The sequence below is a fragment of the Salvelinus alpinus genome, chromosome 29 (genome assembly GCF_045679555.1).
Source record: "Salvelinus alpinus chromosome 29, SLU_Salpinus.1, whole genome shotgun sequence".
Taxonomy (NCBI): Eukaryota; Metazoa; Chordata; class Actinopteri; order Salmoniformes; family Salmonidae; genus Salvelinus; species Salvelinus alpinus.
Genome location: NC_092114.1, coordinates 6,302,071 through 6,318,029, shown reverse-complemented (window position 1 = coordinate 6,318,029; position 15,959 = coordinate 6,302,071). Strand labels below are relative to the sequence as shown.

Genomic DNA, 15,959 nt, shown 5'->3' with positions numbered 1-15,959 from the left:
GAAGGAGAGATACTACTCAGGTTGACAGCTGATGTTGCCATGTGAGGACAGGAAACCCTTTGAGTGTGAGGATGTCTCTCTTAACTCTTTCTTTCTCTCTTTATCTCTCCCCCCCTCTCTCTCTCTCTCTCTACCCCCCCCTCTCTCTCTCTCCCCCCCCTCTCTCTCTCTCTCCCCTCCCTCTTTATCCCTCTCTCTCTCTCTCCCCTCCCTCTTTATCTCTGCCCTCCCCCTCTCTCTCTCCCCCCTCCCTCTTCATCTCTCTCGCTCTCTCCCCTCCCTCTTTCTCTCTCTCTCTTTCTCTCCACTCCCTCTTGCTCTCTCCCCTCCCTCTTTCTCGCTCTCTCTGCCCTCTCTCTCCCCTTTCTCTTTCTCTCCTCTCTCTCTCCCCCTCCTTTTCTCTCTCTCTTCTATTCTCTCTCTCCCCTCCCTCTCTCTCTCCAGGTGCTGTGAGACCAGACTCTATCCCAGAAATAGGGGAGGATGCAGTGACGTCAGTGACCGTGTCCCCTTCCATCCCCACCCTGACAGAGGAGGAGCAGGAGGAGCTACGAGAGGAGCTGCTCAGGGTAACCTTTCCTTAGACCTAAAGAGTTTCTTTAGTCTTTTCTCCCACCACGTCTCATCAGGTCTCCCTGTCTTTCTCCATATCTCTCGAAGGTGGAGGATGAGATCTTGACTCTGTCTCAGGTGCTGGCAACTAAGGAGAACCAGTTGGCAGACATCAAGAGGAAGCTGGGCATCACTCCTCTCAACGAGCTCAAACAGAACCTCAGCAAGAGCTGGCAAGAGGTCACCACCTCTACAGCGTACGTGGCTGTACACACACACACACACACACACACACACACACACACACACACACACACACACACACACACTGTTCTGCAGAGTCGGTTCTTACATGCTGACTAGTCAGGGAATTAATGTGTACATACACTTTCTCTCTCGCTCTCTCCCTCCTGCTCTCTCTCTCTCCTGCTCTCTCTCTCTCTCTCTCGCTCTCCTGCTCTCTCTCTCTCTCCTGCTCTCTCTCGCTCTCCTGCTCTCTCTCGCTCTCCTGCTCTCTCTCGCTCTCCTGCTCTCTCTCGCTCTCCTGCTCTCTCTCGCTCTCCTGCTCTCTCTCTCTCCTGCTCTCTCTCTCTCCTGCTCTCTCTCGCTCTCTCCTGCTCTCTCTCGCTCTCTCCTGCTCTCTCTCGCTCTCTCCTGCTCTCTCTCGCTCTCGCTCGCTCTCTCTCTCTCTCTCTTTCTCTCCTGCTCTCTCTCTCTCTCTCTCTCTTTCTCTCCTGCTCTCTCTCTCTTTCTCTCCTGCTCTCTCTCTCTCTCTCTCTCTCTCTCTCTCTCTCTCTCTCTCTCTCTCTCTCTCTCTCTCTCTCTCTCTCTCTCTCTCTCTCTCTCTCAATTCAATTCAATTCAATTCAATTCAATTCAAGGGGCTTTATTGGCATGGGAAACATGTGTTAACATTGCCAAAGCAAGTGAGGTAGATATTATACAAAAGTGAAATAAACAATACAAATTAACAGTAAACATTACACATACAGAAGTTTCAAAACAATAAAGACATTACAAATGTTATATTATATATATACAGTGTTGTAACAATGTACAAATGGATAAAGCACACAAGTTAAAATAAATAAGCATAAATATGGGTTGTATTTACAATGGTGTTTGTTCTTCACTGGTTGCCCTTTTCTTGTGGCAACAGGTCACAAATCTTGCTGCTGTGATGGCACACTGTGGAATTTCTCCCAGTAGATATGGGAGTTTATCAAAATTTCTCTCTCTCTCTCTCTCCTTCTCTCTCTCTCTTTCTCTCTCTCTCTTTCTCTCCTGCTCTCTCTCTCTCTTTCTCTCTCTCTCTTTCTCTCCTGCTCTCTCTCTCTCTTTCTCTCTCTCTCTCCTGCTCTCTCCTGCTCTCTCTCTCTCTCTCTCTCTCTCTCTCTCTCTCTCTCTCTCTCTCTCTCTCTCTCTCTCTCTCTCTCTCTCTCTCTCTCTCTCCTGCTCTCACTCTCTCTCCTGCTCTCACTCATACAGCTATAAGAAGACGTCAGAGGGCCTGTCTGTGGCCGGTCAGAAGGCCACAGCAGCCTTCAACAACATGGGCTCAGCTATCAGCAGGAAGTTTGAGGACGTCAGGTGAGGCACACATATTACATGGCACCCTATTCCTTTTATAGTGCACTACTTTTGACCAGTACCCAATGGGGTTATGGTAAAAAATAGTGCACTATATAGGGGCCTGGTCAACAGTAGTGTACTATATAGTGAATAGGGTTCCATTTCAGATGCACCCCAAAGACAGGCTCTTTTATACCCCAGAGAGAAGCCCTCTACCCTACCCCAGTCACCTTTACCCTCTATCCCAGTCACCTTTACCCTCTACCCCAGTCACCTTTACCCTCTACCCCAGTCACCTTTACCCTCTATCCCAGTCACCTTTACCCTCTACCCCAGTCACCTTTACCCTCTACCCCAGTCACCTTTACCCTCTACCCCAGTCACCTTTACCCTCTACCCCAGTCACCTGTACCCTCTACCCCAGTCACCTGTACCCTCTACCCCAGTCACCTGTACCCTCTACCCCAGTCACCTGTACCCTCTACCCCAGTCACCTGTACCCTCTACCCCAGTCACCTGTACCCTCTACCCCAGTCACCTGTACCCTCTACCCCAGTCACCTGTACCCTCTACCCCAGTCACCTCTATCCTCTACCCCAGTCACCTGTACCCTCTACCCCAGTCACCTGTACCCTCTACCCCAGTCACCTCTACCCTCTACCCCAGTCACCTCTAGCCCAGTCACCTGTACCCTCTACCCCAGTCACCTTTACCCTCTACCCCAGTCACCTCTACCTTCTACACCAGTCACCTTTACCCTCAACCCCAGTCACCTCTACCCCAGTTACCTTTACCCTCAACTCCAGTCAACTCTACCCCAGTCACCTTTACCCTCTACCCCAGTCACCTTTACCCTCTACCCCAGTCACCTTTACCCTCTACCCCAGTCACCTTTACCCTCTACCCCAGTCACCTTTACCCTCTACCCCAGTCACCTCTAACTGCTCTCTCTCTCTCTCTCTCTCTCTCTCTCTCTCTCTCTCTCTCTCTCTCTCTCTCTCTCTCTCTCTCTCTCTCTCTCTCTCTCTCGCCACTTCTACCCAGCCACTTCTACCCTCTACCCAGCCATCTCTACTCTCTCCCCAGCCACCTCTACCCTCTACCCCTGCCACCTCTACCCCAGCCACCTCTACCCCAGTCACCTGTACCCTCTACCCCAGTCACCTTTACCCTCTACCCCAGTCACTTCTACCTCAGTCACTTCTACCCCAGCCACCTGTACCCTCTACCCCAGCCACCTCTACCCTAGCCTGGCCCATCCCTTGGTCATTAGCACCAGTGAGACACATTGGAATAAAATGTGATATTTCTCCTACTAACATCCCTGAAGTAATAATACTAGCTAGTACTGCTGATTTACAGTGCATTCGGAAAGTATTCAGACCTCTTCAATTTTTACACATTTTGATAGGTTTCAGCCTTATTCTAAAATGGATTAAATACCAATTTTTATAAATGTTTGGGGGAAAAAAATATTCAAACCCTTTGCTATGAGACTCGAAATTGAGCTCAGGTGCATCCTGTTTCCATTGATCATCCTTGAGATGTTTCTACAACTTGATTGGAGTCCACCTGTGGGAAATTCAATTGATTGGACATGATTTGGAAAGGCACACACCTGTCTATATAAGGTCCCACAGTTGACAGTGCATGTCAGAGCAAAAACCAAGCCATGAGGTTGAAGGAATTGTCCGTAGAACTCTGAGACAGGATTGTGTCGAGGCACAGATCTGGGGAAGGGTACCAAAACATTTCTGCAGCATTGAAGGTCCCCAAGAACACAGTGGCCTCCATCATCCTTAAATGGAAGAAGCTTGGAACCACCAAGACTCTTCCTAGAGCTGGACGCCCAGCCAAACTGAGCAATCGGGGGAGAAGAGCCTTCGTCAGGGAGGTGATCAAGAACCTGATGGTCACTCTGATAGAGCTCCAGAGTTGCTCTGTGGAGATGGTAGAACCTTCCAGAAGGACAACCATCTCTGCAGCACTCCACCAATCAGGCCTTTATGGTAGAGTAGGCAGATGGAAGCTAATCCTCAGTAAAAGGTACATGACAGACCGCTTGGAGTTTGCCAAAAGGCAACTAAAGGACTCTCAGACCATGAGAAACAAGATTCTCTGGTCTGATGAAACCAAGATTGAACTCTTTGGCCTGAATTGCGTTACTTCTAGAGGAAACCTGGCACCATTCCTACGTTGAAGCATGGTGGTGGCAGCATCATGCTGTGGGGATGTTTTTAAGCGTCAGGGACGGGGAGACTAGACAGGATCAAGGGAAAGATGAACCGAGCAAAGTACAGAGAGATCCTTGATGAACACCTGCTCCAGAGCTCTCATGACCTCAAACTGGGGTGAAGGTTCACCTTCCAACAGGACAACAACCCTAAGCACACAGCCAAGACAACGCAGGAGTGGCTTTGGGACACGTCTCTGAATGTCCTTGAGCGTCCCAGCCCAGAACCCGGACTTCAACCCGATCTAACATCTCTGTAGAGACCTGAAAATAGCTGTGCAGCGACACTCCCCATCCAACCTGACAGAGCTTGAGAGGATCTCCAGAGAAGAATGGGAGAAACTCCCTAAATACAGGTGTGCCAAGCTTGTAGCGTCATACCCAAGAAGACTCGAGGCTGTAATCGCTGCCAAAGGTGCTTCAACAAATTACTGAGTAAAGGGTCTGAATACTTATATAAATGTAAGATTTCAGTTTTCTATTATGGGGTATTGTGTGTAGATTGATGTGGGGGGGAGAAAACAATTTAATCCATTTTAGAATAAAGCTGTAGCGTAACAAAATGTGGAAAAAGTCAAGAGGTCTGAATACTTTCAGAATGTACTGTATGAACATGGAGCCCGTATCCAAATAATGGTGAATTTGCAGCAAGATGGTTTGATAAATGTAAGCTAAGCTTCTCCCTGAAGTTTGCTACTGATTTCTATAAAGCATAGAGTGCAGACTGAATTGTCAGGCAGGGAGAATACACGTACTAATCTATCTTATCTTCATTGTTTGTACATGTCTTTAATACAATTCTTGGCCTTTACAGATTGCAGTCTATTTCCAATTCCTTTGGGTAAGACTGTCCCCGCTAGTGCCGTTAGTCAGTCAATTCATACGTCATTTTGGATGCTGCTGAGATCATTACTCTCCAGGCAGTCTTGTGGAGTGTATTAATCCACGGCTACTCTCTGTAGTGTTTATGACTATTCTCTCTCTCTCGCACTCTCTCCTGCATGGGGTAACTTGTGCTGGGGTGATTTTGAGTTTGTGTGAGGATTCATTCTAGTGCTTCGTGTGATTGAATGGTTGTCTATGTAAGCCTACATTTCCATACAGGGCTATGGTAACTGATCCACGTTGTCATGTCTGTCACCTCAACATGCTCTTTACAGTCACTCATCAATAATAGATTGATCACTGGGATAATAGACACATGGAATAAAGGATGTATGGATGTGTGTCTGTACCTCTCCATACTAACAGCGGTGCACTCTCATTCTTCACTAATCTCTCTCTCTCTTCTCTGATGCTGTCGGATAGCATACGCTCCCTACAGCATTCTGCTAGTATGCCTGTAATGAGGTAAGGGAACACACACACACACACACACACACACACACACACACACACCCAAACCGCGGCGTTCTGGAACCCTCTACTCCTCTGTGGCACCTTTTGCAACACCGTTTTGAAGCATTGCGGACTTGAAAAACTGGCATAAGTTCAGGATGGTAGAACTGTGAAGGTGTTTTATGGAAACTGCTGAGTTGTATCTTTAGGTCACGGTGGCACTGCCAACACCCCTCTAGTCTATAGGGATTGAGGTGCTTTGCTGCCATAAAAACGTATGGTTATTTCCTTGTCCTTGTATTTGTACTGTTTTACCCTCTGGACAGTCGTCTATGTGATCTGTGAATAGAAGAGGATGGAATGTAGCCACTCTAGAATCACTAGTTGTTAACCCGACAGCCCATCCAGGCTGGTTAGTTAACGTTTCCTATGAACACAATGATGATACATGTGTGTCCTTTGTGTGTCAATGTCCCTGACCTCTGATCTCTCATCTCTGCTTTCTCAAGAGTCCTCTAGGTGTGGTGTTCATGTAAGAGTGCGGTGTCTGTTAGGGAGCCATTTTGGACGCAGCCTATTCCCTACGTAGTGCACTACTATGGGCCCTGATCTAAAGTAATGGACTATATAGGGGAATAGGGTACCGTTTCAGACACTGCACACCTGTCTCTGGGCGATATCACTCCTCCTCGTACCTCTCTACTCACGTCAGGTGTCACTGTCTTCACAGGAACACGCCCACCTTCAAGTCGTTTGAGGAGAAAGTAGAGACTTTAAAGGTAATGGATGAGAAAAGTGATGAAGAATTTCTCAGTACATTTTGGAGGAGCCATAAAATATGTATCTTTCAATATTTGGGGAGAACTTTATCAAAACAAAACAGACAATATAAAGTAAATCATTCATCCGGTCAGTTCATTTATACATTCATTCAAACATTTATTGGTTCCTTCATCAATTCACTCATTCAACACCTGTATGTCTTCCTCCTCCTGCAGGTCAAGATGAGCCCGGCGGCGTCTCAGGGTGACTTTGGCGACGTGTTGACCTCTACAGCAACCTCTGACCCGTCTGTTGTCGTGGAGAAACAGCCAGAGGCCACGCCCATCGCCCTCCAGGAAGAACATCTCCAGTGAGACCAGCCTGACCTTTCACCCCTGACCCCTAGCCAGATTGACATCCGCTGGAACTATACTCTCTCTCACTCTCACTCACACCTCCTCCCGTCTTCACCTCCTCTCGCCCCAAACCCACACAACAGATCCAACAACCAAAATAAATAAATAAAATGATGAAAATATTGTTGTGACAACGTAACACTTAAGTTTGACTGTGTGTTTGTATTAGAATGGACGTGGTTTAGGAACCTGCACAAGGAGAAGACAATACATGGCACACAAAGGATAGGATGTGTCACAGCCAGGGGTGCTTTATTCTGTGTATGAATAGCACAGAGCTCTTATATTTGCATGTCTTTGAGTTGGAACAGGTATTTTGGAGGGTACTTCAATTTCCCATTTTATTCTTAATCACTGTACTACTTTAAGATTTGATAACTAGAGAACGCATGGTCCTCTTAACACCTGAAGTGATGGTCTCGGGCTCATACCATTTATTTGGTAACATTACTCTCACCGATATCTTCAAACCGTGTCCATCTCTGTCTGAATAGCACTAGTAATGTGGTGTCGAGCACAGCTGAGTAGAGTTAATCCCAGATCAGTGTTGCTCACACACTTCTCTCACAGTTTAACCACAGGGGGGGTGGTCTAAATCTGACCTCCATGCAGTTCATAGTGCTCAACTCTGACATTCGAGAGGGTGTGCCAATGCATTCAGATCCGTGTGAAATGGTGGTCACAGCAGCAGATGTATGGGTTCCTATTATGATGTCAGCAGGCCTTAACTCTTCGTCCAGTCTATATCACTCACTGCCTCGCGTGGTGGGGCCAAAGTCAATATTGGACCACTTGTCTCATTGGTATCTGTGAGGGACTTGGCTATTTTCTCTCTGCTTGGAATGCTGAAACAGGATAGTCACTGGATGCTGTGTGCTTCTCTACTGTTGAATGATATATATTTTTTTCTACTCTCAAAGTATATCCATATATAGTGTGATAATACATTTTTGGCATTTACATTATGTGAGGGGATGGCTTCTGATTAAAAAATTCTGTAACCAATTTTTTTTTGTTACTACAGACTACATTGGTGATGATACATACAGCCTTGGACACTAGTGAGTATTTGGTGTAAATACATGCCTGATGCAAGTCCTCCCCTACTGGAAGACGACTGGTCACATCATGGCATGGATTCATTGAGGAAGTGAAAACTTTTATTAAGAAAAGCCTTGGTTCCACCATTAAGAATGAATTATGGCTAATAAAATCTCTTGTCCTCATTTAACCCAACTGCTAGGGCAGTAGGCCAGGCTGTAGGGCAGTAGGACAGGCTGTAGGGCAGTAGGAAAGTAAGGCAGAAGGACTGTACGGCAGGCTGTAGGGCTGTAGGGCAGTAGGACAGGCTATAGGGCAGTAGGACAGGCTGTAGGACAGTAGGCCAGGTTGTAGGGCAGTAGGACAGGCTGTAGGGTAGTAGGACAGGCTATAGGGTAGAAGGACATGCAGTAGGACAGGCTGTAGGGTAGTAGGACACGCTGTATGACAGTAAGGTAGTAGAATAGGCTGTAGGACAGGCTGTCTGGCAGTAAGGCTGTGGGACAATAGGGCAGTAGGACAGGAAAGTAAGGCAGTTGGACGGTAGGTCAGTAAGGGTGTAGGAGAGTAGTAAAGCAGTAGGACATTAAGGCAGTAGGACAGCAGTAGGGAAGTAAGGCAGTAGTAAAGATGTAGGGTTGTATGGCAGTAGGACAATAAGGCAGTACGACAGTAAGGCAGTGGGCTGTTCACGTGTGTGTTTAATCATTAACTTTTTCACAGATATACCTCTCAGGAAAGGGGGTTTCCCACCTCGTTGTGTTCACAAATAGTTTCTGTCAGATTATCTGTATGATAAAAAGTATTTGATAGAGACTGCCAGATAGGCCTTCAACAGCCCCCTCTGATCTGGTCTGTAACTGGAATGCTGACGTCTCTTATTTTCTCATTAGAACGGTTGTGAGAGATGCTGAAAGAGACACACAAAGACAGGGCATTGTTCAACTACACTCTTGTTAATAAAGAACACACATCTGGGATTTTTTTTGTTGTAAATGTTGTTTCCCCCTTTTAGGAGGCATGAGAGGAGAATCTATTTTTCATCAATTTTTTTTCCCCTTCACATTTTATCTGTACCAAAACATGATCACGAGGAATCCTTAGATCCACTCTGGTGTCACACTGTCAGAGACAATAGTAATGTCACTGTTTCATAGAAGGATGTTTGGAGGGCAGGACAGGTTTCAGGAGGTGGATGAGAAGCTTAGAAGTTGTCAGGAGGACATGTGTGCCAATGGCCACATAGATATACAGTACTATAGATATATGAATAATAGATATCTCCTTTCCTTGGTTCATTTTGAAACATACTTTTTTTTAGTAATGTCTGTAGAAGTTTAAAGATGCCTATGGTACTGAGGACTAACATGACTAAAAGTGAATAGAGCAGGGTAACACCTGCCGGTATAGTTCAGAAGTTATCGATGATACAGTACATTCAATATTTTTTGGAGCAGTTGTTGTGTTTCATTTTGAAGCTACAATCTTTGTCTGGGTTTGCTGAACCTGCCTGGGATTCTAGAACCTAGAACTTTCTAGAACCAACTTGATTAGTGGGAGTTCTGTTCTGGAACTTCAGAGTCTATACTGGGCACTTGACATCACTCACTGTGTTGCTAAATGTGGTACATCTTAAATATGGCTGCCTTGAGGAATGTGGTACATCTTAAATATGGCTGCCTTGAGGAATGTGGTACATCTTAAACATGGCTGCCTTGAGGAATGTGGTACATCTTAAACATGGCTGCCTTGAGGAATGTGGTACATCTTAAACATGGCTGCCTTGAGGAATGTGGTACATCTTAAATATGGCTGCCTTGAGGAATGTGGGACATCTTAAACATGGCTGCCTTGAGGAATGTGGGACATCTTAAATATGGCTGCCTTGAGGAATGTGGGACATCTTAAATATGGCTGCCTTGAGGAATGTGTGACATCTTAAACATGGCTGCCTTGAGGAATGTGGTACATCTTAAATATGGCTGCCTTGAGGAATGTGTGACATCTTAAACATGGCTGCCTTGAGGAATGTGGTACATCTTAAATATGGCTGCCTTGAGGAATGTGGTACATCTTAAATATGGCTGCCTTGAGGAATGTGGTACATCTTAAACATGGCTGCCTTGAGGAATGTGGTACATCTTAAATATGGCTGCCTTGAGGAATGTGTGACATCTTAAACATGGCTGCCTTGAGGAATGTGTGACATCTTAAATATGGCTGCCTTGAGGAATGTGGTACATCTTAAATATGGCTGCCTTGAGGAATGTGGTACATCTTAAATATGGCTGCCTTGAGGAATGTGGTACATCTTAAACATGGCTGCCTTGAGGAATGTGTGACATCTTAAATATGGCTGCCTTGAGGAATGTGTGACATCTTACAGCATGGTAGGTACGGGATCAAAACAGTTGATCCTCGCGGCTTCAACACTTTTAGTTGTTGAGGAAATTGACGCGCAATGCCGTTAACTTTCTGCGCTCTACTAGTCAACCTTTTCGTTTTCACGCCTATATTTCATCATTTAAGCCCAGGTGCTTCTGAATGCATTGTGTATGTTTGCAGAACACAATATTAAGGGTCGAGTGAGGGTCACTTAAATGAATGTATATATGATGAGTCATGAACGTGTATCTTCATGGTGGCTTTTTACAGAGCGGCAGTTGAGTAATTGTGCACTTCACGTGTTTTTGGGTTAGCTATAGTAATGAAACGGCCACACTTCACTCTAGTGGGTTGACGATGATGATGATGATGCTTTGTCTGCACAAATTGCTTATCTACTTTACTTGTATGTCTGGATGCCAAATAAAACATAACAAATGACACTTCACTTGTTGTGCGTGTGTGTTTGGCCCGGGAATATGCAGTGTACAACATATTAGGAACACCTGCTCTTTCCAATATTTATTTTTATTTAGCAGACGTTGTTATCCAGAGCGATTGCATGTGTTTTAGCATTTTGTTGTTCTTGTACTGGTCCCCCGTAAGGATTGAACCCACAACCCTGGCATTGTAAGCATCATGCTGTACCAACTGAGCCACACGGACCAAGTGAATCCAAGTGAAAGATATGGTCCCTTATCGATATCACTTGTTAAATCCACTTCAATTAGTGTAGATGAAGGGAAGGAGACAGGTTAAAGAAGGATTTTTAAGCTTTGAGACAATTGAGCCATGGATTGTGTATGTGTGCCATTCAGAGGGTGAATGGGCAAGACAAAATATTTAAGTGCCTTTGAACGGGGTATGGTAGCAGGTGTCAAGAACGCTGCTGAGTTTTTAACGCTCAACTGATTCCCTTGTGTATCAAGAATGGTCCACCATCCGAAGGACATCCAGCCAACTTGATGTAACTGTGAGAAGCATTGGACTCAACGTAGGCCAGCATCCCCGTGGAACACTTTCAACACCTTGTAGAGTCAATAGCCTGACGAATTGAGGCTGTTTTGAGGGCAAAAGGGGTTTCAACTCAATATTAGGAAGGTGTTCCTAATATTTTGTCCACTCAGTGTACAATGAGAGACAGTGTATTACCACCCAAAACCACCAGATGGCAGTGTGGAACAAAAACCTCACAAATAGTTTCATCCCAGATTTGCTCCAAACCATCTGCTGTTGTATTGACCTTCATGGTCAATAAGAAGGAACTAGTGGCTGTATCTAGAGCTATAGAACTATAGAGGTGAGACTAATGTGTATCAACAAGCTGCAGGACTGTTTCTGTTCAGTTTTTGAAAAGGGAATATGTTACATTTAAATTATTCAGAAGACCTTTATCATGATGGGATTAGAATGGTGTTTTATGGGAGAGAGAGAATTTGTTTCTCTGTATGTATTAAATATCATTAGGCCACAGATCACACCCTCTCTCACTCTTCTTTCTCTCTTATACACACACACAAGAAAAGCACACGCAGATGTCAGTTAGTAGTAAAACAGCTCCCAAAAAGTATCTTTGTTTATCAGTGTGAATGATCCCCAGTAGCTTATAGGTCCACAGCCTGGGCCATGTTCATTAGGACATGCAACAAAAAGTATTTCAAAACATTTTGCAACGGAAAACTAAAATGACCATTTCTCTTTCAACAAGCCCATGTATTTCCTCCCTCTCTGTTTCAGTCCATTTTGGTCCGTTTGGTATCTAATGAACACAACCCTGGAGAGTTCTTACACAGAGGACAACAACAGCTGAATGGACGAGAACCACTTCGTGGACATGACCGCCACCATCATTAAAATGGCTGTTTATATTTACACAGCTCAGTAACAACATTCTGAAGTGTAGTTTATATTTACACAGCTCAGTAACAACATTCTGAAGTGTAGTTTATAGTAACAACATTCTGAAGTGTAGTTTATATTTACACAGCTTAGTAACAACATTCTGAAGTGTAGTTTATATTTACACAGCTCAGTAACAACATTCTGAAGTGTAGTTTATAGTAACAACATTCTGAAGTGTAGTTTATATTTACACAGCTCAGTAACAACATTCTGAAGTGTAGTTTATAGTAACAACATTCTGAAGTGTAGTTTATATTTACACAGCTCAGTAACAACATTCTGAAGTGTAGTTTATAGTAACAACATTCTGAAGTGTAGTTTATATTTACACAACTCAGTAACATTCTGAAGTATAGTTTATATTTACACAGCTCAGTAACAACAATCTGAAGTATAGTTTATATTTACACAGCTCAACATACTAAAGTATACAGTCAGTATATGAAGAGGTAACAGTCACCATGTGTTGATTCTCCTAAAGAGAAATATAAATCAACATTCAACATATTTTTTTAGCTTCAATGGACAGTGCTATACACGCAGAAAGGAAACATCATTGGTGCAGTAGGATACAATGTGTGAGATATACACAGCCTAAACACATGCTGATGGGTCGCAATAATATGTAGAATCCCCAGATATAACGATAATGGCATCTAGTACACGGTCAACTCTGCCACTGTCTATTCTATTGTATTAGCTACAGCCGTGTGCTTGTGTGCTGTGTGTGTGTGTGTGTGTGTGTGTGTGTGTGTGTGTGACCAAGTGTGATCGTGGTGCATAATCAAATCAAATCTCTGTGTGTAGTCTAAATGGTGTCTGCATCTCAATGTGCAGTCATAAACAGTCATTCAACATTCAAACACGGGTGCTTGTGGAGAGAGACACGGTGGTTAAATTGTGTCTAATGTGCCAAGCCCTAAAAATGTTATCAACATTGAAATATGGATATTTGTGGCCAAGACACTAATGGAGTTTCCATGATAAAAACATGATGAGAATATGGAGATGTGTACACTGTAATGGAAAACAGGGTTGATACAGACACGATGAGGACCATAACAACTCTAATGTCACCCCTGCCTCCCCTACGTCCGTCCGTCTGTCTGTCTCCCATCATTAAACAGAGAGAGAGAGCAGGGCTTTGTCCTCCTCTCATGTGGGGAAGCTGTTGATTTTATGGACCACAGTGATTCTTATCAACCATCAGCACAAAACAGAACAACCAGATGGCCCCTTTAAGCAAGCTTCTACTGTGTGTTAGTCAATCTTACAAAAAGGGGGCCGTATATGTGTTTCTGTGTGTGTGTGTTTCTGTGTGTGTGTGTGTGTGTGTGTGTGTGTATATAAACATAATCACTATATACACTGTGAAAGATATTGGGCTCCCTGTGTAAACAGTCTCTGTGTCTTCCTGCTTGAATGCCTTAAACATATGCAGCCAGCAGCTCCTCTCCTCAGGGACCAGCAGACGAGCCCACAGCGATTGAGGAGCCCAGATAACCCCTGCGACCACAAGGCTCACTTTCTGTAGCCACACACACACACACACACACACACACACACACACACACACACACACACACACACACACACACACACACACACACACACACACACACACACACACACACACACACACACACACACACACACACACACACACACACACACACACACACACACACACACACACACACTATAGCCACACCACGCCAAGTCATCCATACATCCTAATGCCTATGGCTTAAACTAGAATGCATCCACCAATGTGAGTCTAATCCATAGGTTTAACAGACTTAACGTACACATAATACACCCTCCATGCCTTGAGCCCTGCTATATCATTAGGATAACAGAGAGGAATTGATGTTTGATTAGTTCTGGCTGCCTGTCTTTATCATAATGGGGTCGTTGGCTTAGGCCTGTCACGCAGAGCAACAGGGATGGATGAAGGAGTATGGGCTATATGTCAATATGAGCTACTGATACGACAACGTGCACCTTGGGATTCTGGTTGTGGACTTTGTTAGTGGAGGCTGAGGACCGGCTAGACACCCCCTCGATGGCTTCAGGTTCAGACTGCACCAACAACAATATTAAGGACACATCCTGAGGTTCCCTTCCCTCCACACACAGGCCTGGGTCAAATATGTATCTCTCCATATTCCCTAGACGTCCTCCCAGGCGCGCTTGACTTAGCTTTGAGTTTGCACGTTTGGGGGCTATTCCATTGGTTCCATGGGTTCAGTGCAGCTCCTTTTAAATCATTTGACATAATATATTTGACCCAGGTTTGCTCTACACAAGATATATTTTAACTAATAGAACCATATTCATTCAGGCGGGTCACTAATAACAAACAAAGTTTTGTTTTGGTAACTGTAGTGTTAAGCATCCCCCTTTCTGTCTCTCACTGCTAACAACCAGGAATGTCAAAGGGAGACAGATGTATACCTCTTCTCCAGAGAGACACTTCACAAACTAAACAACATATTTACATACAAAGCTTTAAAAATGACATATAAAAGCAGTAAATTGGGCCTAGAGTGGGCATAGAGCAGGTACTGTAGTCACTTATCTAGCGTCACTTAGCTAGCAGGTACTGTAGTCACTTCGCTAGCGTCACTTAGCTAGCAGGTACTGTAGTCACTTAGCTAGCTCTGTGCCCTGCAGGCCAGGTGGTTATGTCCTCTTAGAAGAGTCTTGGAGTAAAATAATAGCCCATTTTATATCCTGGGTGTGTGCCAGCTTAGCTTAACCATCAGCATTGCATCAATCTGCCATTTTCTACTGTATCCATATTGGTTTTATTGGACTAATTCAGCCATGTACTATAAAATATAGGTACACATGCTGCTATTGTTAGGATGGGGCCAGAGGGACAGAGAGGGAGAGAGGCAGAGAGAGGGAGACAGAGGGAGAGAGCGGGAGAGAGACGGAGGGAGAGAGAGGGACAGAGGGAGAGACAGAGAGAGACAGAGAGAGACAGAGAGATAGGGGAGGGAAAGAGAGGCAGAGAGAGAGAGAGAGACAGAGGGAGAGAGAGGGACAGAGGGGGAGAGAGGCAGAGAGAGAGAGACAGAGGGAGAGAGCGGGAGAGAGAGAGGGAGAGACAGAGAGAGACAGAGAGAGAGGGGAGGGAGAGAGAGGCAGAGAAGGAGAGACAGAGGGAGAGAGAGAGAGAGAGAGAGAGAGAGAGAGAGAGAGAGAGAGAGAGAGAGAGAGAGAGAGAGAGAGAGAGAGAGAGAGAGAGAGAGAGAGAGAGAGAGAGAGAGAGAGAGAGAGGGAGGGAGAGAGACAGAGGGACAGAGGGAGAGAGGAGAGAGACAGAGAGAGGGGGGAGGGAGAGAGAGGCAGAGAGGGAGAGACCGAGGGAGAGAGAGAGAGAAAGACAGAGGGAGAGAGCGGGAGAGAGGGGGGCGGGAGAGAGAGGGACAGAGAGAGGACCAACAGAACTCTCTGGCTGGCTGTAAGCCCAGATCTGGTTGGCCTGGACAGCTGTAAAATGTGGCACACTACTTCTATTAATCTGACCTGCCAATCACACCCAACCAACAGGGTCTCAGAGGAGTAACCAACCCACTCTACACACACAGAGAGAGAGAGAAAGAGAGAGAGAGCGAAAGAAAGAAAGAAGTGGGAGAGAGAAAAAAGTGGGCACAAGCGAGAGAGAGAGCGACAGAGAGAGGGAGAGAGAACGAAATAAAAACCTAGCGGTCAAACAGGGAAATGGTTCCAATAGTTTTTCCACCATT

The 15,959-nt window shown here is 45.2% G+C and overlaps 1 protein-coding gene across 5 annotated transcripts in view; it reads left to right on the top strand.

Annotated features, from left to right (window-relative positions):
• The window catches only part of LOC139558595 (tumor protein D52-like), a 30,916-nt gene extending 23,904 nt beyond the window's left edge, over positions 1-7,012 (top strand). Inside the window, exons 2-8 of one of the 5 annotated variants that reach the window (XM_071373819.1) lie at positions 445-569; positions 661-809; positions 2,041-2,142; positions 5,172-5,198; positions 5,666-5,707; positions 6,426-6,474; positions 6,694-7,012. In XM_071373819.1, the coding sequence (XP_071229920.1) occupies positions 445-569; positions 661-809; positions 2,041-2,142; positions 5,172-5,198; positions 5,666-5,707; positions 6,426-6,474; positions 6,694-6,831 (632 nt within the window). In that variant the 3' untranslated portion in view covers positions 6,832-7,012. Of the gene's footprint in view, positions 1-444; positions 570-660; positions 810-2,040; positions 2,147-5,171; positions 5,199-5,665; positions 5,708-6,425; positions 6,475-6,693 lie in introns of those variants that run through there. The other 4 variants (XM_071373820.1, XM_071373821.1, XM_071373823.1 and 1 more) reach the window with 4 other exon arrangements.
• The last annotated feature ends 8,947 nt before the right edge of the window (positions 7,013-15,959 follow it).